The 25,476-nt window shown below is 41.7% G+C and overlaps 1 protein-coding gene across 1 annotated transcript in view; it reads right to left on the bottom strand.

Annotated features, from left to right (window-relative positions):
* dock1 (dedicator of cytokinesis 1) overlaps positions 1-25,476 on the bottom strand; it is a 157,038-nt gene that overhangs the window by 13,923 nt on the left and 117,639 nt on the right. The window contains exons 32-44 of the mRNA XM_063893165.1: positions 20,907-20,965; positions 20,139-20,287; positions 18,941-19,026; positions 18,526-18,682; positions 17,792-17,832; positions 17,365-17,455; positions 14,618-14,737; positions 12,986-13,075; positions 12,628-12,732; positions 8,234-8,375; positions 7,708-7,789; positions 5,814-5,898; positions 4,336-4,422 (exon numbers count right to left, since the gene is read on the bottom strand). Of these exons, the coding sequence (XP_063749235.1) occupies positions 4,336-4,422; positions 5,814-5,898; positions 7,708-7,789; positions 8,234-8,375; positions 12,628-12,732; positions 12,986-13,075; positions 14,618-14,737; positions 17,365-17,455; positions 17,792-17,832; positions 18,526-18,682; positions 18,941-19,026; positions 20,139-20,287; positions 20,907-20,965 (1,294 nt within the window). The remainder of the gene's footprint in view (positions 1-4,335; positions 4,423-5,813; positions 5,899-7,707; positions 7,790-8,233; positions 8,376-12,627; positions 12,733-12,985; positions 13,076-14,617; positions 14,738-17,364; positions 17,456-17,791; positions 17,833-18,525; positions 18,683-18,940; positions 19,027-20,138; positions 20,288-20,906; positions 20,966-25,476) is intronic.

Here is a 25,476-nt window from a genome sequence, read left to right as displayed (position 1 = left end):
GTGGTATGCAAAAGTTTGGGCACCACTCTGAGATTTCATGACAATTTGCTTTTCCTTTATAATAGAAGATCACAGCAACAACATTTGTTTTCCTACAAAGATGTAGACGTTTTAGTGTTTTCCAGACCAAAATTCTTAGGGTAGCATTACATAGTTTTATTATAATAAAATAAAATGCAAAAAATGGGATGTGCAAAAGTTTGGGCACCCTTATAAATAGCATTCATTTCAACACCTGTACGGATTTATAGCTGACAGGTTGCTGCACAAAATTGCTTTGATTAGCTCATTAGACCTTCAATTACAAAGACAGGTGGAACCAATCGTGAAAAAGGCTATTTAACATAGGTAATAGCTGGCTGTGCCTGGCCTAGGTTCTTTCTTAGGGAGTGGCAAGATGGGGACCTCAAAACAACTCTCCACTGACCTGAAAGCTAAGATAATCCAACATTATAAATTAGGAGAAGGGTACAAAAAATTATCTGACAGGTTTAAACTGTCTGTCTCCACAGTCAGAAACGTAGTTGTGAAATGGAAGGCCACAGGAACAGTCCGTGTGAAGGAAAGATGTGGTAGGCCGACAAAAATAGGGGAAAGGCACAGGCGAAGGATGGTGAAAATGGTCACAGAGAAGCCACAGACCACCTCCAGAGAACTACAACAACATCTGGCTGCTGATGGTGTAGTTGTTCACCGTTCCACAATCCAGCGTACTTTGCACCAGGAAGAGCTCATTGGAAGGGTGATGTGCAAAAAGCCTTTCCTGAGTGTTAATCACAAGAAGAGTCGCATGAGGTATGCAAAAGCACATCTGGACAAGCCAGAAGCATTTTGGAACAAAATACTGTGGTCAGATGAGACCAAGATTGAGTTATTTGGTCATAACATGAACAGGTATGCATGGCGAAAAAAACACACTGCATTCAATGAAAAGAACTTGTTGCCCACTGTAAAATTTGGTGGAGGATCTATCATGTTATGGGGCTGTGTGGCTAGCACAGGTACTGGAAAACTTGTTAAAGTTGAGGGCCACATGAATTCCTTACAGTACCAGGAGATTCTTGACAAGAATGTTCTAGAGTCAGTCACAAAGTTGAAGCTACGCCGGGGTTGGATTTTTCAGCAGGACAATGATCCTAAGCACCGATCAAAATCCACCAAGGAATTCATGCAGAAGCACAGGTACAATGTTCTGGAATGGCCATCCCAGTCCCCAGACCTTAACATCATTGAAAATGTATGGATTTATTTGAAGAAGGCTGTCCATGCACGGAGGCCAAGAAACCTGACTGAACTGGAGACGTTTTGTGTGGAAGAATGGGCCAAAATACCACCTGCCAGGCTTAAGGGACTTGTCTGTGGCTACAGGAGGCGTCTACAGGCCGTTATTGCAGCAAAAGGAGGCAATACTAAATATTAATGGAATTATTTCTTAGGGGTGCCCAAATTTATGCACATGCCTATTTTTGTTTGAATGCACATAAACATGTTTCTGTTTGACCAATAAAAGTTATTTCACTACTGAGATGTTTCTGTTACCATGATTGATCATGGCTGACAACTCAAGTGAAGGAAGTGACATTGAAGAGGGAATAGATGCAGAATATCAAGTACAAGCAGATGTGTTAGCAGATGGATTAGAGGAAGATGACTTAGATAGATTAGTTTTACCATCCGATCGCGTAGTTAGAGAGCAGTGGATACAAGCGATGTTTGGGGAGGAAGAGGGGGATTTGTGCGAGTTTGCCGGCTTCGGGAACGAGTGGAAAAGTGACAACTTTCACTCGCGGGAGAAAATACCATTTAATCGCGAACCTGGCATAAAGATAGAGCTGCCACTGCCAGATGTTATAACACCAGTACAGGTGTTCTCCCGTATCTTCACGGAAGACATGTGGATGCGTCTTGTAACGCAAACAAATTTATATGCTGAGCAAACACGGAGTGCAACTCCATCAAACAGCAAGTGGGAGCCTGTGACGATCGTCGAAATGAAGACGTTCGTGGGACTTTGTCTTGCCATGGGAATCATTGAACTGCCATCGCGAAGAGACTTCTGGCGTCAAAAGAAGTGGCTTTTCAGAACAACCATCCCACAAGCCATGTCAAGGGACAGGTACCTCGACTACCTGAAAGATCGTTTCCAGGAACTCTATGAAGTGAATGGCTTCGTGAGTGTCGATGAGAGTATGGTGAAATTCAAGGGTAGACTCTCTTTCCGACAGTATCTCCCTCTCAAACCCACCAAGTGGGGCATCAAGGTGTGGGTCATGGCTGAGAGCTCCACTGGCTATGTGTCAAACTTCCAGGTCTACACTGGACGTAAGGCGGGGGGGAGTGAGAAGGGCCTTGCGCACCGTGTGGTGATGGATCTGGCAAGACCATACTTTGGGTCCCATCTCTCCATTTATATGGACAATTTTTATTCTGGGGTGCCGCTCTTCGAAGACTTGAGTGCTCATGGCCTGGATGCCTGTGGGACCATTCGGTCCAACAGGAAAGGAATCCCCACGAAGCTTGCTGCCATGGCCAGGCATCAATACACGGTGCGCCAGAAGGATGACCTGACCTTCTGTGCCTGGCAGGACACGAAGGCCGTTTTGGTCCTGTCAAACCACCATGCACCAACGGCAACAGGGACTGTCAAAAGGAGACAGGGAGGAGATGTCCAGACAGAGGTCACAGTGCCAGCATGCCTCTCCAACTATCAGAGGAATATGAAGGGGGTCGATCTGTTGGACCAGATGGTGGGCTACTACACCATCAAGCATCGGTCCAAGAAATGGTGGCGGAGGCTCTTTTTTTATTTCCTGTCGGTCAGCTGCTACAACGCCTACATTGTTGCCAAGAGAGCAGGAGCTAACTTCAGTGGCTACAAAGACTGGCAGGAGGACCTTGCACAGGAGCTTGTCACCCCTGTGACAGCAAGGAGTGCTCCTCAGTGCGCCACAGCACCTGTCTCAGCCTCAGCCCAGCACGACTGTGAGAAGATCTTTGAGAAGAGAAAGATCTGCAGGGAATGTTCTCTGGCAAAGAATGGCACAGACGCCCGTCCTGGTGCGACAGTTTATGGATGCAGGCAGTGTAATGTGCCCCTGCATGTTGAGTGCTTCGGAAAACATGTCCGCCGCACTTGATGAAATGGAACATTTATGTTTATGTGCAATGTTTTTGTTCAAACTAAACCTCTGTTTGTTATGGGGTGTTTTACCAATGGGTTCTGTTCTCTGTTTTGTTCAGGGTTTTAATGTTAATATTTAATATTTATAAAATTGTGACATTGAATGAAATATAATGAAATAAAAGCAAATCTGTATCGATTTTTCAAAATGAACTTTTTGTTTGTTGTTTTTGTTTATTGATAAAATAAAATAAAATGAAGTTGAAGATTATATCAAAGCAGTCAGTTTAAATGGAAGCCAAGGAAGTTAGCTCTTAAATGCTTTTAATTTTATGTTTCTATCTGCTATAGAGCCTGAGATACTAATGTTTTAGTAGGCGTGGGGAATTGTGTCAATTTTTATGAAAAACCTCAGGTTTTAGTAGGCTGTTTCCAGAAAAGTGCTTAGGCAAAAAAAGGCCTTTTTAGCAGGCGTTTTTAGGCCTAAATGGGTTAAGATAACCTTTGAGTCTTTACTTCAGCAGCACAGACAACTGAGTGACTGATCAAAGCGTCACATAAAGAGTAATTGTTGCGTAACATTTAGCCGGGCTAATCATACTAATTGTGTATTTGTTTTGGGACAAACTAATGACAAATTAAAAGGATGAGGTGCTCTTTTCTTAGTGATACTGGGCTCTTTGTGCTCAAACTTACTGGACTCATTTCCACACTCCCTCTTCCACCAGAGATCATCCCGACCCAAAATGGGGACACCAGACTTTAATTAGTCAAAACTACATAGCTAAAATAATGAAATTTTAATGCAGTTTCCGAGGGATGGAGGGACATGTGCTTACTCAAAGTGCTCCAGTTAGCACTCAGAGTCATTTGTCGCAGTCGTTAGACCATCGTTTCATCAACAGGTTTTCAATACAGCAGTCCAGGTATTTCTATTACAGGAAAATCAACAGAGAGTGAACTCTCCCCAAGTTGTATTTGTGCTGTGTTGCTATTTCCAGTAGAAACAGTCTTTTAGGAGTCCTTGCAGAATCAATGTAGGCCCTCTGGCAGAGAGAGAACGTGCCCGTTGTTAGTCCAGGGAGCGGCATGCCTGCGTCCACACTGCTGTCTATACAGCTTAAGTGGACAAATCATATCGATTGCCTCTGAGCAGGGCTGCAGATATTATCTGATTAGGACGCCTGCCTGGCACACAGGCCGTTCATACTCACTGTGGAGACTGACTTGACTTCAAACCAGCGCAGGATGCCAGGAAGTTTGTATGCTGTTGTGTACGTGGTCCTTTCAATCCACATGTTCTGTTGACAAAATGACAAAGACACAAAATAAGAACAGAAATGAACTGATGTGACAAGGCACTTTGGGCACATCCATTTGCTGATGTTTTTGTGCCAAACAACATTGAAGCAAGCTTTTAGACTGTTGCTGCTTGAATGTGTGTAAGATGATGTAATGCTTGTTCAATCACAGCCCATTACAGGGGAGCGGGTGGGATGGAGGTGTGCATCACCCTGTCTGGAACGATGCTTATTAATTCTCACTCACTAGACTAGACGTAATCTCCTCTAATGTATAATGGAGATCGAATAATGACTCTTAAAATGCGCAATGTCATTTTCTGTGACTACAGTTTCCACAATCAAAGCAACCTGTGAAAAAGCTAAAGAAAAGCTGTTTCACATTCCTCCAACGCAATTCAGCTGCTGCTGACGTTTGCACATTTGTTTCTCTGATAACTTTACATGATGCTGTCACATGATTGTAAAAATGTAGCTTGGAACTGGATAAAAAGGACAACATACAGCAAAGAAGATGATGAGTCACTTGCAGAGTAGTGTAGTGGATGAATAACAACACCCCAATATTTAGAGCATCAGCTTCAGAGGTCATTAGAGAGGGGTGTGTTTATTGACATTAATAGCATCAATAGCTAATAGTTTCATAGGTTTGACGGATGCAATTTGTCAAGCTACAGATACCCATCACCTTTCTGTCATGACAGAGAGTCCTGTCACTCAAAGTAGGTCTAAGATGTGTTAAATGCATCCTGCCACAACACACAGGGAAGTGTGACTAGGTCTTTTTTTGTCGAGCTTGTCATTTGCAATATGGAAATTAAGAGCGCACAAAAAATCATCCACAAAGGGGAAAACCAGGACTTGAAGGTAATAGTTGCAAGATTTCCCGTGTTTAATGAGTTCCAATTCCCTATTGATTTATTCTTCGTTAAACAACAGCTAAATTGTTGAACCATCAAATAATAATACAGCCACATCCTATTCACAAAATAGCATTAAGAAAAGATGGATTAAATCTGATGAAAACAGACAATTCAAAATGCTGAATCTCAGCATTATGGAAGACTGTTTATTGCACATCATCATTTTGCCTATTGTAACTATGGTAACTTATGACTACATAATCTTGCAGATGCGAAACTTTCTTGCCCTGTTAGTGGAGCTGATTCACTGTGAAATTTATTGTCGGTTTGGTTTATTGTTATTATTTACCATTAATGATCAAAGTTTAACAACATTTTTGAAGTCATAGTTTAAAGTAGCCTGCATGTTTGTTTTTTATTTTAAACCGCAAGAACTACGACTCTTATGTTAACAAATAATTCATTAAACCCTTTAGAAAACATTAAATGGACTATCCAAGTCAAAGTGAGGAAAAAAAGAGCAATTACCGCAAACTCGTTGTCTGGGTCCTTCTCCCCCTTCCTCACTGGCCTGGAATACTGGAATTTATGGACTTCATTTACTGTGTAGAAGCTGAGGAGGAAGAAAATCAGAGCCTGAGTAAATTAAAACTGTTATGGGCAATCTACTGCGTGATTCAAAGGTTGATTGCTTTGCTTCAGGTCAAACACAGGACAGCCCCCCCAGGCTGCCTCCGCCAGGAACTGGGGTATTTAGCATGTGGGTTTGGACTAGCTGTCTGAGGCATGGCTCCTCTGCTCTCCTCTAAATCAATTCATTTTTGGGTCACACACGTCACCGGCAGTACCCGAGGTGAGTCCGATGTGTCAGACATTAAAAGAAGCTGCGGCTTACGTGACAGAGGCACATGACTAGGGATGAACTTTTCCGTATCAGGTTAATAGACTTTTCACACTATGAAAACGATGGTGTTGCGTAGTGGCTTTGGGAGCAGCTGTCTGGGCATATACACAGACCTGCACATACACACATGGCTTCTTTTTTTCCTAACTGCCTGCATTGCCTACAGTAATCCACACTCACTTTTCTCGGGAAAATAGCTACAGAGATGTTAAGCATATTGCATTACTTAAACAATGCCATATGTTTCGAAGAGTACGCTTCACTTTTCTTAGCAAGCTATGATGAATAATTCATGAAAGGAATCAGTGCTGCTCCCCTTTTAATGTAGCAGTGATAAGCGTGTGCACATGAGATTCTACAGCTTTTGAGGTTTTTTAAAAGCATTGTTTATCTATTGCTAATGAACCGAACTTGCTTGCTGATATTCTACCGACAATCGGATGTTCCCTTCTGTGGTTGGTCACAAAGGGCAACACACTACTTAATGAACATGATGAGAATCGCTCCAAATTAGCTGAAAAAATATGTTAACCTAAAAAAGCTTCTGATCTAATAAACAGATTAATAAAGCAGCTTTAAGTCGGCAGCGCTGCCCCAATTAAGCTTTTTACAAGTCATTAACTGGCGGGCTTGAGAGATGATACAGTAGCATGGTCTGGACAAAGCAAGGTCAGAAGGGTGTGTGCTCGGCCTGCTGCTGTGACCCTTTGGCTCAAACAGCTCAGTCTCATTGCTATGCATCGCTGATGCTTTGCACTGGATGAGAGAGTAAATGAGAGAAAACAGAGAGAGAGAGCCTGGCTGGCAGAGACAGAGAGACGGATGGACAGTTGGTGTGGAACAGTCCTCTCTCACTCTCTAAACACCGCTGTCTAATCTAGGCTATTAACAGAGTTACATATTCCAATCAGACACAGTTCGCAAACAAGCCAACAGGCTGCTGCAGGGGGGGGGGATAAGGCCACTGGTGCAGGCTTGTGATAAGATCAGTGTGCAGGTATATTTGCCTAAAAGGTTCTCCAAATAAATGTCTTATTTTAATTATGTCCATTGATGCGTTGGGTTGGCATATCAAAGTGAATTTGCACAGCTGACTGACGCAGGGCATGGCTGGCGTACAGATTGGACAAACAAGTGAGAGTGCACGGGGCCCGCTGTTTGCCGTGGCCCCCGTGCACGACACAAAGGTATTAATGATGTCAGAGAATCAGTGTTGTACTTGGCCTGGTGACTAATAGCAGATGGCTGGCACAAGTTAATAACCACTGAAATGACAAGAAGGTCAACCGCTGTTTGTTCTACACAGACACGCATTTACATTGAGATTTAATCGCCTTCACCACAGCGGCCCTCAACACTGTGCACTAAAAAGAATTGCTAGTGCACTTCTGCATGTCATCACAAGCTCTCTAAATAGTTTGTGAGTGACTGAGGATAGTACACCGGACTTGCTGTGTTGAAATGAATGCTGTGTGACTTTGAGGAACACACTCTGTAATTGTAAGACGTTCTGCTTACCTCACGATTTGTTCAGAGACGGGTTTGTTTTGGAACTTGGCAGGCAGGTCGAGGATGGGTTTAACCGTGAAACACTGGATGTCTTCAGCAGAAACATCAAGGATAAATCAAACTCAAAGATAGTTGGAATACCATCAATTAGAACCTGGTCATAATACACTATCACTTATATGATCCGGTCATTTCACAAAGGAATACTATGCAAATAAAGGATGTAATTCAAAAACTTACATAATAAATAAATTGAGTTTTTCTTTTAAACATGTGAAGCATTTTGTCTCATGTACTACATAACATTAAAAGGCAACTTAAGCACGTTTTATTTATCATATTAATATTGATTAAAACCATGTTTCCGGACGGAAAACACTCTGTTAGTATGCATTATCAATTTGTGGCCAGAAAAACACACTTCATTTCTTCTGATGTACAGGCTGTAATATGGCTGCACTGAAAGAGGTACAAAAAAAACAAGTGATAAAACCATTGAATAAATAATAGACTTATGGGCGCATGCTGAGGATACATTGTAGAGAGGAACACTTTGTGTCCTCGCTGGGCGGTGTAGTCGTCTTCATCTTCTCTGCGTTGGGGAACTGTGTGAGGAGACGGGCCTCGAAGTCCTCTCTGCGCTCATACTCTTTGCCACGGTAGATGAACATTTTGTTCTGAAGCACAACAAAGAAAACTGTGAGACCTTGGACATGACATGAAGGCATTGACCAAATAATGCAAGAAGCAGTGGATAGTATTCACACTTTCTATGGACATGGTAGTTTGTGCCTATTTTATGAATATGGCCTCTCTGACGACACAAAGGGTCAGTTTATAGAGCGTTTCCCAAGAGATAATATCCCACTGCTAACATTCATACAATGATGGCAGTCAGGACAGACATGGGACAGTGAGAAAACTGTAATATTAACATAAAGCTACGTGGATGAGAGTGGCTTTGATTTGTAAATCTACTTGGCCCGGTACTGTGGCTGGGTTAAAATGCATTATCATAATCTCCATATTAAATACTTGGAAATGAGGGTGACAGAAAGTTCTTGGCACCAATTCAGTGACCAGTCAATCCCAGCTGAGTCTAGAAGAGAGTGGGTTTGCTTGGAGATGACTTCTGTTTTAGCAAGTGAGCGACTGCAAATGGGTGCCACCATTTAGCTCGGGGCCCTCTCACTAATGGCTGCTGCTCACTACAGCGCAGATGAAGATGCCTTCATCTCACTGTAATGGTTCCTACAACTTGCCCTTTTCTAATCAGTGATGTACAATCTTGGCAACTGAATTGAGCCAACTTCAAATCTCATCTGCTTAATCTCCTATGGATATATCTTTGGGAGAATAGCCATTTTTACATTTCCTTCTTTCTTTCACAAACCATCACTGCACAATAGCTCACAATTCCCAAATTAATTAAAGGAATTGCAGCCAATAAATAGCCATGGGCCATTTTTAAATTTGCTCTGACTGATAAATTGACCAAAGCTAGTTTATTTCCAGAATCCTGCCTCATAACCGCAGGAGAGTCTGTTTAATGAGCCTAACAATACATTGCTGCATCTTCCTGACACAACTGCAAGCTCTTCTCTTTATCATTTAAATTTCATATAATTTGCTTTCCATCAGTGTGCAGTATATTGTATGCTTAGCCATAAGGGAACAGCAGATTTGGATTATGTTGTTGTACATTCTGGTCAGGCGTGCAGTAATCTAGGCACCAAGATTATCGTTTTCATTACCCTCACAACTACACTGGCAAGAAAATCACTGTCATTGACCCACTAATTCATTTTTTCTTGGCTTGTTGGTTGAAAGGCGATCTCATATAGTCAGATGACAAAGCAGCACCATGCTATTGTTGCAATGTTATCAAGTTGAATTGAAACACATTCCCTCACCCTCTTAGCAGCAATAATTTTCCTGAACAACAACAAAATGTATTGATATTCCCTTCAATCCACTACAGAAACACATCATTTTGAAAAGGCACAGAGGCTAAGATAAAGGTCACTTTGTTTTTCCGGAAAACATAGATAAGTTATAAACGAAGAGTGCACACAGTGCTCCTAAAAATGTATGAGGCTGGAACGTTCCTTCATCTCCCTGAGAGTGCTCAGGGGTCTGTCCGAGGAACATTTTGAATGATAGAACATGACAGCTCATATCCGAGTGTCTCTGAATGGGCTGTGTTAGGATACATTTTTCAAACAAACTTTCACACACCCTCAACTGCTCTTTAAGCGCAGCGCTCACAGGACACTCAGTACAGGGATTAGGTAAAGTTTGGCATGAGTCTTTGAAATTCTGAGGATAACTTTAAGGTGTTTAAAAGGTGAAAAGAAACAGTCATTCCAAAAGCTTTATGACGGGACTGTAACTTTCAAGGTTGAAATGATGACTCAAAAGGAAATATTCAGTGCGTGGCCTTACAATATTTCTGAATACTTTAACAGTCTCTGAATCAACGCACAGAAAGAAACAAACACAGAACTATATAATAAATAAGATAACTGGGATCAATGGCTTAGTTGCGTCTTCAGATCTGAACAAATTACATGATATAGAGCATTTTATAATTAGCAAGTAACCTTGTGTCTAACCACATTAACAACTAATAAATCATAAGCAGCGGAATCAAGCACTCTTGCATAAAATCAATTCTTTAGGGGGTGGATACAAAATTCCTTTATCAGAGTATTGATTTTCTCACATAATTGACTTCTCCCGGAGGACACTGCGATGCAGCAACATAAACAGCACTATGGGGTGTGAAAAGCCCTCCGAACTATATTTATCTTGATAAGTAACCCACATTCGAATGCTTCCCTTTCTACTCACACGGAAATCTTTCAACATAATTATGAAATATATCAAGAGGGAGTGCATTCTAAGAGCCCTCAAAGCAATGTAATAGCTGACTCGATCTCCATTAGGATAAAATGTTTTGTGCTATATTAATAATATAGATAAATATTTACTAATTAATAAAGGCCTGAGTATATTGAAGACCGGCTTGTACACTAACTTACTGTAGAATAAGGAACACAACGTTTTAAAAAGACAGAACAATGAATGGGTAAAACATTTTCAGATTCCTATTTGCGTATACTTGCCCTTGTAATTCAGGTGAGGTAAAACTACATTCAAAGAAAATAAAAGGAGAGAACAGAGAACTCAAAGCTTTCCTTTAAAGGTTCTCTAAGTAGCCTGTTAGATTAGGCCAGTGCAGCTTGCCCTGCCTGTAATGGAGGTTCTGCCCTGATAGATGGAAGAGGTTAGAAGGGGCGCATAGGGATTGTAAAAGTCCCTTGTGAAATAGTTGTTGTTTATAATAGAATGAAATTGGTATGATCAGAGGATCACAGTGCTAGAAAGTGCACTTTAAAAAGGTCACATATGATCATTTTCAGTTCAAGCATGCTTTCTGGGCTTCTACTGGAACACATTAACATGCTTAAATGTTCATAAAACATGTTGTTTTGTTCAAATTGTCTGTCTGAATATTCCTGTATTCACCCTCTGAATAAAAGCCCTGTTTCAGCGCCTGTCTCTTTAAAAGCCCCTCCTGTCTGATGTCTTGTTAAAGTTTTGTGACGGAGGCAGTCCATAAAAAACAGAATAAGTGATTTTATTTTACAGTATGTGGGTTACATGTATGAGCACAAGAACGAGTAAGGTTCAGTAAAGACTAAGTGTCTTGCTTGTGAGAAAAAAGTACATCACGTTCACCAGATGGCAGCCTGAAGACAGCTGTATCAGGAAACATGTTCAGAGCGAACAATTTCCTCAACACTGCCAATTTTGTTCCACTATTATATTTAGTGTTTGAATAAAAACTAATGTGTGGACTGAGCAGGACACCCTTCACAGACACATAGCAAAAGTGCGTCTGATATGCACACAGTAGCACCTCGGACCCTGAATACAGCCGGTGAGGAGATATCAAATGGCTGTTAAACAAATACTAAACTTGTGATAAGGTGTGATCAGATTGGCACAGGGCCAGCCAAGACATTTGGAGGAGAAGCACACATCAGTTCAGGTTTAGCAGCCAAGTATACTTTGTAGGGGTTCTTAAAAGACTTCAGAGTGATTATTCCGTTTAAGTGTTTGTATTCATGATGATTAATGGCCAACTACTAGCGGTCAATTTAGAAATGAGGATGGCTTCTACTTGTAAGGAGCTCCAACTATCTAAACAAGATCAGATCTGAATGTTGTGGGATTATAATGCATGATTCAGCAGCCTCCAAAAGCAATTTACAAAGTGACCATTTCACTTCCTTTCACTTAGTATTGGGTCCATGGTGTTGTTGCGCAGGGGGGTGAGGGGACTTGTGATACAGGCCATGCTCCCAGTGTGGAGAAAGGGATGTTCAGGTGATGGAATTAAAGGCACTGTGATCAGCCTTTTGATCAGACAAACAGAGATTGAGCTTTTTTTTCGTGGTCATTATAGGCAATCTCCTGCAGCGATGCGATTCATGCTGTAAACACGCACATTTGGACATAGATAGATAGAAAGGCTTAAGGAGCTGTGAGAGACAAGACATTGCTTACGTTCAGTTTTATTTTCCACACTTTTCCCTCACTCTCTGGCATCCGTCCAGCACAGTATTCTTGATCTTCTATACAGCCCACACATGCAACAGCTACTTATGATTCACAGTTTGCTTCCTATGAACTGTAAGTGAGGACTAAATCAGGTGGGACGCTTATCAAGTGCATCCCGCCAAAACAACCAAAACCCTTTGGGAGCGAGAACGTGTGATTCAAGCTGACGACTGAGAACTAAGCAAGCACTGGTAAACCTATTGATCATCTCTTTTGACAGGTAGCTCACCCATGCTGTGCTATTAGCCATGTGTGGAGTGCTGAGAGTTGCGGGGGAGGTATGTCGATGTGAATACTCACGCGTAGGAAGGAAGGGAATCCCATGCCGTAATAGCCAACGGCAAAGTAGTCCGGTTTGGGCCTGATGACTTTCACTATGTTCTCGTAGAACTGGGCCTGCTTCCGCTGTTGGGGGAGATAATGGTGAGCTTCAGTGTCATGGAAACCAAATATGATGCTTATAGGTGAACCTTATAGTTCAAATTTAAAATGTATGACATGTTTTATATCATCTCTTTCATGTTGTTACTGCCTTTTTAGAATTGATTTTCCTGGGTAAATAATAAAACACATCACAGTCCCCTCCGCCCATTTTGTAAATCTCAGGTCAATGTGCCATCATTTTATTTTAGTAAAACAACAAATAATCATTACTTACCAAAGATGCACTGAGCTGCTCAAAGTCAAACATTTCATTCTCGTACTGTTCAGCCAGTTCCTTTCCCAAAATGATTGCCTCTTCCCACATCTACAGAGAACATAAACAAACAGAGACAGTTAGTAACTTAATTAATTATCAATATTCAAGCTGAGAGTTAGCATTCTCTTTTCAGCTAGGTGAATTTAAATAACTCTCCCAGGCAATAGGATTCAAAACAAGCCCTTTGGAAATACATAAATGTGATTATTTTTATGTCAATATTTCTTACTTTTGTTTTCTCATCTAGAACACGAGGGGTGGCATTTCCCCTCGAGACTCATCCAATGCGTTGGAGTGGTGTCACAGATAGATATGAACCACTCAAACATGTTGAAAGGCTTCTAAGTGGCTTTCTGACAGACTAGATTGGGCTGAACTGATCTGGGCCAGACTGGAATGGACCGAGTCCAGACTGCTACTCAGATCAGTCTGCCATCAGTGAGAGTGGCGGTGGCATCACCATCTGGGTCCGCGTTTTGGATGACTTCGATGACACTCTCAGAAAACTGTCCTCACTTGATACACCCCCCCCTTGAGTGTTGGTGTATTCTTGCAGCCACTGTAACACTTCCTGATCTCTCTGCTGTGTTTGTGTGTGCATGTTTAGCCAACTCTTCTGAATTTGTTGGCAATATCCTGCTGAGAGACAGTTTGCTAGAGAGAGGCGGCTGCACCCCAGCACTGATGACACATGCCTTGGGACATCATCTCTGAGAAGCTCTGGCTGCAGTCCTGTAGACCCATTCTAGGCTTAGCTTACAGGCTCAAACACATTTCACACAAATATGAAGAGTGTGGCAGAACAGCACAGACCAGTGTGATGGAAACTTCTGGAGAAATGGAGACGAAACTCAGAGAGACACAGGAGAACTGGAAAAAAATGTACGCCAGGGAATCTGTGTTCCAGATAAAAAGGGCTTCTAGACGTCCCTAAACAATAAACTATCTCAGGTCAGCTTGTGCTCGGTCATAAACTGGCAACAACAAAGCCCCCAAGCTGACCCTCCTTAAAGGAGATTACAGCAACCCCAAGTCCAAAGAACTATGCCATGGGAATAGAGACAGAGGAAGGAGAAAATTATGAACTAGGTCAAAGGTTAAACACCTAAGCATAATATTCCCTAAGAACCAGGGCCTACGCCATTAGAACATTTTTTCTATCCAATGTATATATAAATGGTATGCTATGCCAGTCCCAATGGGATGGTATCATAGCGCGATGATATATAAGTAGCTCACTGAAGTGGCATGTAGAAAAAAAGAGGAAGCGGGCGAAAACAGCAGGGAATAAGGTTTTATGAAAAAGGTAGGAGACAACACAAAGAGCCACATTAATGCATGTGTGGTCTGATACGCACCTTCGTCCATAAGAGCATCAGCTAAAAGAAGAGGATTATTGACAATCCCCGGAAAAGGAATATGAAACTTCTATTCAGCTGCTCTTCCTCTCTTGCCAGAAATGGTATTTAACAGAGATGACAGCGACCAAAAATAGCATCCTCAGAGTACAGGATTTATCATGATTATGAACACCCTAGTGCTTCTTTGTGAGTGTGTGTGTGTATGGGAGAATGACTGCGTGTCTCTTACCTTGCCCTTGTCGAAGTAATTGATAATCTGCTGGTAGAGCTGGTCCTTAAGCTGTCCTTGAGTGGCGGCCTGGTAGCCGTCTCTTTGGGTCAGGTGGGCTGCACACTGCTCGTCAGACCACTGCAGAGGACAAGTTAGCATTGGGGTCAACCATGTGCAATGCAATACGGAGCAAAAGGGGAACATGTGACAGGGAATCGATCGCTGATTTATAGCCGATGCAAATGGGTCCGATTGATATGTAATTGTTTTTTAAGCTGCCCTGCACTCGGACAGGGCCAGATGGAAACTTGAGACACGGGCAATCAAACATTTGTCAATATATAGCGAATGTTTCAGAGAGAGCATCGGTGCACTACCACACGTTTTGTGGCTAAATCTTGCTGTGGTAGTAATAAGTATTCCTACAACCCAAAATAGTCATCCAATAAGTTTGTTAACAGCTTTAGGAAAAGTAATGGAGGAAACTCTTTTTAAACAATACAAATTGACTTGGATGTCAATAACTCGAACACTGATTATCAGCATGCTCACTCTACATGCACAACTCTGACACAGGACAGATGTTTAGCAAAGTGAACTAGTTACAGGTAGTTGGGTTGGTGCAGTATTATTTAATTACTCAAGGTTATCAATTATACTTGTTTGTTTTGGCTTAATGATGGTTAAAAGGATGATCATATTTTGTTTTCACGTGGTACATGTTAATTACATAGGATGAGCTGGGTTTTTTGGTTTTATGTTTAACTGTATTTGTGTGGACCCCAGGAAGATCAGCCAATGCAAGTGCTACTGCGAATAGATATACAAATAAATAACTAATGAAAGAAATAAAGTGTTCCAGTACGCTAGCCCACCAGTGATGTGAAGCTATGGGATCAGAGGGAAGCTCTGCTTGTGTTAATAAAAATCTGATATAAACGAGTCATATCACACAGCAACGTAATCTTATTCATAAGAATTGTTCTTGATTTTGTAAAAACTATAAAACAAGGAAGACTGGTGCAAAAAGAGAAACAACAAGACTGCGGGAGCTTGCTTTTTGTGCTGACCGTGTACTCCATCATGCATTTCTTCCACCCAGCATAGAGAATAATGAGGTTTCTGACAAGCTAGAGCAGCATGGCTTACGGGGAGATGGACAATCTGATTGGCCTCCGTGTCGAGGAAGCAAAATCCTGTGCGTACTGCCGGGGCCAATTCATTACCAGCCAGTTTTAATTGGGATTCTGCGGTGTTGTGAGTAACCTGAAGAGATAAGATCTCTATGAAATCAGATCCAAGTTTTAGTACGAGGGCTACATTTGAATAGCAAAGCCAAGGAATTTGCATACCCTATGCTGGAGACGGGTGAGAAAAGTAATTGCTCTGCACATTACGTTACTGTGGCATGAGGAGGGATGATGGGGGGCTTTGGGTCAGGTTATTGATTCCTTTACAGCTGAACTGCAGTTATCTTGCTTTATTCATGGATAGCTGATGACCCTGCAAACACAAAACTAAAGTGCTGATACATTTCTGACCATACACAGAGTGCAGGAAATTCATCCAACATTATTAAACACTGCTGCAGGAAATCTACTGGAGGACTAATTATTACTACAGGAGCCAGTTTTATTCTTCACTGCTGGTAGAAGCAGCATTATACATCTAGCATTCGTCCTCATTCAAGCTTGTTTACACATGCCTGTGTGTGAATACAAAGGGAGGACAGTGACTTCAGACATTACACAGAGTCACTTATTGGAGAAAAAATGATTTATCCAGACTGTAGTTGAACAAAATGAACCAATTTCCACAATATAATAGTGAATCTCCCTCTGAAGGTATGATCAGGAACGCCACAGCTGCAGAGTGATGAGCAGGATTAAAATAATAATAAGAAAAACAACTCCTGCAAATGCTACTGTGACTGCTCAGCGCGGAAAATGTGATTCAGTCACAGCTCGCTCTCCCCTGTCGGGACCTGTACAAAGGGTGGATGCAACCAGCTATTTATGCAAATGCAGATGAGATGTAAGGTGAAACCATTTTTGGATAAAAAGGCAGAGAGGAACAACTCCGAATTCAGGGTATACCGAACCCCGTCTGGGAATAGATACTGCAGCTCTCTGTGTGAGCAGCCCTGTGTGCGAATGGGACATATTTTTGGCAAAAATAAAAACAACTTTTCACACAGAGCAAGCCTACATTAACAAAAAGGTGCGATCTTGGAAGAAATGCTTTATGATAGGGTATACATATTTATGTATCTGTAATACTAAAGGTGTGGAAGAAACCTGCCGACTTTTCCACATCCAACCCGAGGTGCATTTCACTGAACCCTGTGATTTATAGTCGAGGATTCTTGGTTTCCTGCTGACAAAGAGGACAGTAAAAGTACACCTTTATCTTGAGGCACCTCAGGTGGCTGCTGCTGCTTTAAACTATGCCTCAGCTTTTTTTTTCAGGCGAGATCAGATACTCTGTGTGATTTGCATCGACTAGGCAAGGTGAAAAAGAGGCTGCTCAGCAATTCTGCCCTCTTAGCAGCCATCTCATGCCATGGTGGGATTAAAAGGAGATGTGCCCTTATCCCTCTAAATCCTGTACACATCCACAACCACAGATACACACTTGTTTAATGCCTGAGGTTAAATGCCAACGGCCTGACAATAGCTTAGCAGTGTGTTTGGGTTCTGTTTGAAGAACATTCTGTTTGAAAGTGGTTCTGTATTTGCTTGCTGTTGATATTTGTTTCAGTGTACCTTGAGCAGTTTGGCGTGTAGCAGCAGAGTGTAGGCAGCCTCAGTGTAGTTGTCGCACTCTTTGTGGAGGTCACAAAGCTTATATAGGTACCTGGAAGGAAAAATAAATGATTTATAGGTCATGTCTGGATGGTTCTTTCAAACTCTAACAACAGACAGAAAGTTAATTCTGCTAGACTGATGCGTCTTGACAGCCAGTTTTACCTGAAATAAAGCTTGACAGACAGGTTGGAAACTCTAACTCGTGAGATTGTGGAAATGGAAATGTATTTTCTTTAAATCCAATCATTTATTATGGATTTCTGTGGACAGCTAGGGGTGAACATGAAGAGATATTTGGGTGGTGGTGTGTGTAAAATGTCTGGAAAGGATTAATGGCTTCAAGATTAATACATGCAAAACAAAAATAAGGCCTAATTTGACTTACCTGATGTACATCTCTTCTCTGTCTATCTCCTTGTAAAAGTTCTACAGGATGAAAAGAGACAGACCATTGAAATGAATCAAAAGGGTTCATAGACTTCCAGTTAAAGCAGTGTCATCATACAAAGGGTTCAGTGTATCATGCTTACATTGCATGACTCTAGAAATCACTGCACTGTAGAACATTTAAAATAATTTTTAAAAAGGACATTATCTTGGCAGGCTGACAACTGAATTCTCCTAGAATATGGATACAAATAATATGGTCCTTGCTTGCAGCAGGAAGACGTGAAGTATTTACTAAAGACAAGTACAGTGGCTGACATCAGGATCCCCCGGCTATAACATAAAAAAATTCATTTGACACAACCCTGCCACAGCACGGAGAGAACATGACTCAGATACATGCTAAATATAACCCTTTAGTTTTTTCAATGCCAGTACTCATGTGACATTTCAGTGCTTCGAAAGAAAATGTCACTTCTCGGAGGAGAGGATTTGCAGGTGAAGCGCTCTGTGATAACATCTTAAAATGAACTGTGACATGCGGTTGTTATTGTTTCTTCTGTGTTGCTACAAAATAGCCACAGAAAATGCTTATGAACACTACCTAGATGTTTATATTACAGGTTCTGTTAAATGTATACATTCCACATGTCATTCTCGCAGGGGATTCCATTTGTCATCATTATCGGGGATTGTTGGTAATGAGAAACTGAGAAAAAGAAGATGCCTTACGAGCACATTGACAGTGCAGCTCATGCGGTTTTCTTTGTTCTCGTCGTGCATGATGGTCCTGTAGTCCAGCAGCCTCTCCAGCAGACGCACCACCAAGGTGACGAAGTTCTCGCCCGTCTTGGCAAGGTACTTGTGCTTCCTGCAGTGCTCCAGTAAACTGTGAGGGGCAGAGAGAGAAACACATGTGAAAGCATGAATTAGACCTAAAGATTTGAATGAAGCAATCTGTTACTTTGTGCCCATTAAGGCAGAGTTAACATCCAACAGTGCTCAAAGCAAATACCACAGTGGCAAGCCGTGATCGTCGTGTGATCATCAGCGCTCTGTTATTATTTCGAGGCGTGCCGTGTTGCAATTAGCATTACCTAACTTGCGAGAGGCTCGGGCGTAATCCTGCCCATTAATCAGCACTTACATTTTCTGAAAGAGAACTTTGTACTGCTCGTCTCCGCGGCCCCCCTCCACCTCGTGATCCAGCTTGGTGATGATCTCGTTCTCAAACTGCAATTAGACAAAGCAGGCGTAAATAATCAGTGTAGCTAATTTTTCAATTCATTAACGCCATCTCTCCGTCTCACTCTGGCTCTCTGGCTGCATCGAGGCTTTGCTGAGGGGGTCTGTGCTTCCACTTTAATCGCCCTTCTCCTGCAGCACAGCTGCTTGCTTGAGCTTGTGTTTTCTGTTCTTTAATCTCATTATTATCTGTATAAATTTGGTTAGAACACAGAACAAAGCTGCATCCTTAGACACATCCCCTTTACTTTTCTCTGTTGTTACGGGGGCTTCTGACAGTGATGCATGGACCTTATTTCTCTGATATTTGTATGTATCAGCTGCATACAATCAGGTTTTATTGTGCTGAAACAAACCACTTTTCACTGACTTCTTTATTTGTATGTTGGCCAGGCACAAATAAAAAATAGGAGACGAAAGTGCTGCCAAGTAAGAGAAGAAACCAACGCTGCCCTCTGTTAAGCCCAGGATTTACAACAAACACAAAAGGAGAGAGAGCGGTAAAGGAAATATTACCGGCTTACAGCACAAAAGGGGGTCAGGCCAATGTGAAATTGATCACATTTTAGCCAAGGGAAAGGCTGAAAAGTGGCATTCACCTCCAATGAGTCAGATCCTGAGTGACATACAGATTTAATAATCAGCGCTCCTCTCCCTTCAGAGAGGGATGGCAGTTTAACTACCATTGTCTAAGACATGACTACACATTTGCCAACCTCAGGAAGCCTTTGTGCTGCTTTACAGTTTAATACAAGTACAATAAGCTCCACATACTTTGGCTGCCCACATAAACATCACAAAGCTGAAACTGCCTGAGACATCTTATAGCTAAACTGCTGTAGCGAAAATGGATTTCCTTCATGCAGAAAGGCTTAATTTTGCCCGGGAATGGGAACATAACATTAAGTTTTACTTACCGTGGCTGTTGATAATCGGAGCACAACAAAATGAGATGTACAGAATTACAAAAAGGCTTGTGGCTGCTGAACTTGTTTCTGTTTAAGTGTTAACTCCTGCTCAAATTGCAACAGAACCATCCGCCAGTTTTCATAAAGTGATTTTGTTACAGTGTTTTATTTGTCATGTTTGAGAGGACGCACCCGCTGGAAGCTGCATGTGAAGTGGAACTCGCACTGCATCATGTCGAAGAAGATGGGGATGGTGGCCTTTCGCAGCTCGATCTCAGGAACCAGTGTCATTTCAAGGATTGGACCCACCATCTCGGGAATGAATTTTATCTTATGTGGCCCTTTAAGAGAATAAAAGGGATATTTGCATTTAAATGCATCGTACTACCCAACTTTAGTGTTAAACTTGCTGATCCTAAAAAGTTGGGCATGAACAGATTTAAAATTAATTGATGACAACAAATACAAATTTCTGGCTCCACATGCTTATCAAGTCTCTCATCCGAATTATCCATGAACATCACGTGGTATATAACTTTAAACCTAACGCCTCAGGTAAAAAAATAGCAAAAGGCTAATTAATTGCAGTGAATGAATTAATCCAATCTGGTGGAGAGATCTAATTAAAGGGTCAGATGGTGTAAAACTGTAAGGGAGGCACAGGTGCCTGATCTAACACCACAATCACATGTCCAAATTTCATTCCATTGGGAATTGACAGCTTAATCTCTTTGATCACAAAACACAAATCTAATTAACACATGTTTTGCTATATTTAGCTGCTGTGGACTCGTAACAATTGCTAGAGTACTAGCTTGGCAGAAAAAACTTTAACGTGTGTGTGTTGCTGGTGTTCTATTGCAGAGTTAGTTTGATTGGTCCTTCATCATTAAAAAAACAATCATTTTCACTGGAGAAAAGTGAAACTGAACAATTGTGAAGGCAAATTGGTCAAATTACCGAGATTGTACCACATGTCCCTGATTTCAAAGCCAATTTGTCTTCTCATGTCCTGGTACCTGAAATACAAACAGATGAATTTGTTACACAAAAGTAAAATCATGGCATAGAAGATAAAAGGAAGTCTCAGGGGAATGCAATACAAACACAAATTAGGTGTGGCTAACAAATGAAAATGCAATGTAACGTATTGTATTTACGAGTCATGCATGTTACATGTTTCAGCTGTGCCGCAGCTGCTCCAACCAAAGTCAATGTATTATTATCTGAAGATTAAGTGAGAGAACCAGGCCTCTCTTTAAAGCTTCCAGTGTCCATCTACAACACAGTGGATGCAGTGTGAAGATGTGAGATGAAGCACAAAACTAAGACCAAGTGGCAGTTGCTATTTATTAAAGCCAGACTTATGTTCGATTCTTCTTGCATTTCAAAGCCCCTCTGAGTGCTGCTTTGCGTGGATGGATGGACCAAGCTAAAGCCAATATACTGTATTACAATAATGTGGGGTTTTCTGTTCCTGAGATTCATAAATGGTGGAGAGCAGTTTCTTCAGTTTCTATTCATCTATGCCTAAATGACAATTCACACAATGCCGTGACCATGGTTAGTAAGTTTGTTTTGTCTTTGATATTCTTTGGATTATAAATGTACATTAATGAGTTATTTCTACTTGTGAAAGTTTGCAACACACAAAGCATTCAGCAGGCTGTCAGCTGTCTTCTGCTTTGTGTATTTGACATAGGACACAATGCAAAATGTTTGATCACAAGGTCTTTGTCGGTACTAGTTTTTTCGAGGTTGACTCTGAGCTTCAACAGCCCTTACATAAAACAAAGATTTGCGACAGAAGCTGGATGGCTCAGGCTTTGACTTTTTGTCTAGCGTTTGTGAATGAGGGCTTATAAGCTGATCAGCTCTGCCATGTCTAGGTCATGAACCAATCTTCACGGCAGCTTGGGGCCCGTCTCCCTGCCTGCCATACAGGCCTGGGTCACGGAGAGGACAAACAGTGGAGTGGAAAGGACAGGGAGGGAAAGACAGACAGTGGATGATGGAGAGACTAACAGGAGTGGAAAAAGTAAGCAAGGAGGCAGAAAGTGAGAGCAGTTCTGCGAAAAAGGATCAACCAAAGTAATGGATTTATCTCTTTGAAAAGCGATTTGACAATGGATAAGAAAAGTGAGTAGGTTCAAGCCTGAAATTGTTTTAAAATCGAGAAACTGGATGACACAATGGAGATAACAGTCCTGAGAGAGACATTTCTGACTGTTTTACCCCTATTTCTAGTGTCCACGAATAGAAAGCTTTTGCCGCACCAATGCATGCTGTAATCAAATGTATTTTCACCGCTTGCTCCCTATGGGGATTACTGCACTGAAAGGCCTATAGTGATTATATTTCTGAAACAGTGCCAAACTGTCAGTCTTTACACCCAACCAAGAGATGCTGGTGCTTCGCTGATCAACATTTTTAAATACAAGATGCAAGCAAAGTCTATGGGATGTATCCCGACTGCCGTGCCTTGGTACCCACTGTCCTTTAATCGGTGTAAACATCCACTAAGCTGAAAATCTCAAACAGTACCCAGCATACTATTACAGATCACTGGATAATGTGGAAATCATTTTTTATATATGGTCAAAACAACCTTACAACCTTGTATTAGATAGACTTGAACTACCTCTTATTCTATTGTCATCTTTATTATTTATTTTCACATTATTTTGCTTATTCTTATCAGTATTTAACAGTTCATTTATACTTATTTCTATTATATTAAGATTCCCCAACATTAAGCAACATCATTTCTGTCAATTGCTTGTAAGGCACTTTGATTGGTTTAAAAAGCTGTTATAAAAATAAATGATGGTTACCCTGGTAACTTGGGTAAGCTATAAACACAGCAGCAAACACCACTCATGGATATTTTCAAGAACTTAAGGGCATCCATACAACCGTAAAAACTTGTATCCCAATGCAGCAGCAACACATGTAATCAACTCTCTGGCACGACTTTGAGCGGCATTAAAAGTTAAATGTGTCATCAACAACTCTTTCCTCCAGTCTCACATCCTCTCCAGCTGGTGGCGCTGCAGGCGACTGCACTTTTGGCCCATACCAACAATCAGCCCTGTCTCACATCAGACCATCACACTGAGAGACTGATGGAGCCATGATGGCCCCCCTGTCTCCTCCTTCGTGCACACTGATGGCATGACACCTTGGCATGACATTGTAGAGAAGTAAAAAGATGAGCGTTTGAAGCTGGATAACTCTCCTGCTCTCTAATTAATATACATTCAAAGCCTCTTTCACACAGCGTGACACTCCCTTGCACCCTGCGGCCCCACCAGAATTCTGAAACCAAATTGATTATATTGCCAATATCGTACAAAGACAACTTAATGTATTTTGACGGGAAGGACTGAACGAATCTTTAACGAAGAAGCTGCGTCAACTCTTTGTAGCTTGGCCGGGTCAAAACACTTTAGCACATTTGGTTGTCAGAGGGAGGAGTGTTGCCAAAGGATTGATCTCTGCGCAGAGTATTGGCATGATGATAAGAGTATAAAATGATTTGCCCACCTCTATAAATGACTTTAACGCTCCATGCATTATGTCATCATCTTTCACCACTTTTGCCTCTCATCCACACTCATCTGTGTCTTAATATTCATTCCAGCACATATCTGTATATAGGGTTGTTCCCCTAGCTTGCATTTGTGTTTATAGATATAGGCGCACAGATGCTTGCTCAGGAAGAGGCATTATGTCCTCCTCTGAGCTGAAGCAGATGCAGGAAGCTGTTCTGTCACACTGTCAGTGGGACAGGCAGCAATGACTGTCGGCTGTCAGGACTTACAACACATCCCTGTCAGCTACGGGTCGGATAGCTCTCAAAGAGGTTGGCTAGGAATAACAGAGTGAGAATAGATGGAGGGTCAGCGGTGAGCAGGGAGTGGATCTGGGGCTCTCCACTACCACTGGTGAGCAAAAGAACAAGACTTTGAGGAGAAAGGAGGAAATGGACATGGGGTAATGAGATGATGGGAACAGAATACAGGCATGGGAGCAGATAAGGCAAGAAAGCTCTCTCTATGTGTATGTCAGGCTCTGGCCAGAGCACTCCTACACGAGTCAAGAATCCTTTGTGTTCATCAAAGTTGAACACATGCTGACATCGGGAAACAGAGAAAAAGACTTCAGGCCAGGTGCTTTAAGGTCAGGCAAATGGGCCAATTATTCTCATTCCCTTACACGACCCAGTTATGCAATACTGCCTATTTTCATTTGAACTTTTTCCCGTGCAGAAATTTTGATTGGACAGCAACATTCAAAATTAAGCTTATAGTTTAAATCTCAGTATTTAGAATGCCAAGGTTATACAAAATCCAGAGTAAATATCTGGATATAACTCAAGATTCAATAAAACCTTAAATCTCCATTTTATTTTTTATCCAGCTTTTGTGTTTTTGGTCTCAAAGCATCCCCAACAGCTATACGTTTAGCTTTCTTTTCAGGCCTTGCAGTTCATGTCTGTAAACACATGTAAGCTTGCTGTTAGTACCCGGATCTTAACCTGAGAAGGAAGCGAGGATCACCAGAACGTCACAAACGGCACTGGAAAACATGTGTGAGAAAAAGCTGATGCTAAAGAGCCATGCTCGACACAACTCTGATTTCACCCCTCTGTTCTCTGCTCCCAAGAATGGCACAATAATTGGTATTGCAGGCAAGACTGACAGTTCATGCGTCAGCACACAGAGAAACAGGGTGCAGAGAGAGAGAGGTAAAAGGGAGAAGGTGAGCTGTAGGAGGAGGGAGAAAGACACACAGAGCAGGCGGGTAGAGGTAGGAAGAGAAACCCTGTATAGAAATATTTTTGGTCGCTCTGGAAGCTACCTGGTTTGTACTCAAATGACATATTGGGGAAAGTCAAATAAACAGTCTGGAAATAGCAATGGCAGAGATCAGGCCTTTTTCTGTGCTTACACCAGGAATGGCAGTTCTTGTGTATGAGAATGAAATAGCTGTTTCTTTCAGGGAACGCTGACAAGTGGAGTAGTCAGGGTGGGGGTGGCTGGGAATGTCTTGTTGGCAGTGTTTGGATGTTTGTGGGGGAGTTTATCAGGTCCGATAATAAAGCACTGACCAACGAGGAGCCTCGCTGTCAGGCTGCGGGCCAGTGTGATGAATGCTTTAGTGACAAAAGCTCCTCCAAATGAAGATTAGAGCCAATATGCTCCACGTTTGCCCAGAAAGCATTTACATGTTTGGCTGCATTACCAGGCTATGAGAAACACTAATGCAGATGAATGGCTTTTGGAGGCACAGACAGTGGATGAGCGGGAAACAAAACCACTTTCTGTGTTTATAACAGAGGAGAGTATAGCCTCTGGAGCTGATTTTCAAGCCTATCAAATATTTAAACTTTGCGGATTTCAAATTTGTTCGACATTTAAAAACTTGGTTCCCTCTGATATTTAGTGTTCTCCCATTAATCTGTTGGGAAAACAAATAAAAAGTGCATAGGAGTAGCTTTAAAGAAGAAGCAATGCCCTGTTTCCTT

The sequence above is a fragment of the Eleginops maclovinus genome, chromosome 10 (genome assembly GCF_036324505.1).
Source record: "Eleginops maclovinus isolate JMC-PN-2008 ecotype Puerto Natales chromosome 10, JC_Emac_rtc_rv5, whole genome shotgun sequence".
Taxonomy (NCBI): Eukaryota; Metazoa; Chordata; class Actinopteri; order Perciformes; family Eleginopidae; genus Eleginops; species Eleginops maclovinus.
This window is presented reverse-complemented; position numbering and strand designations above follow the sequence as displayed.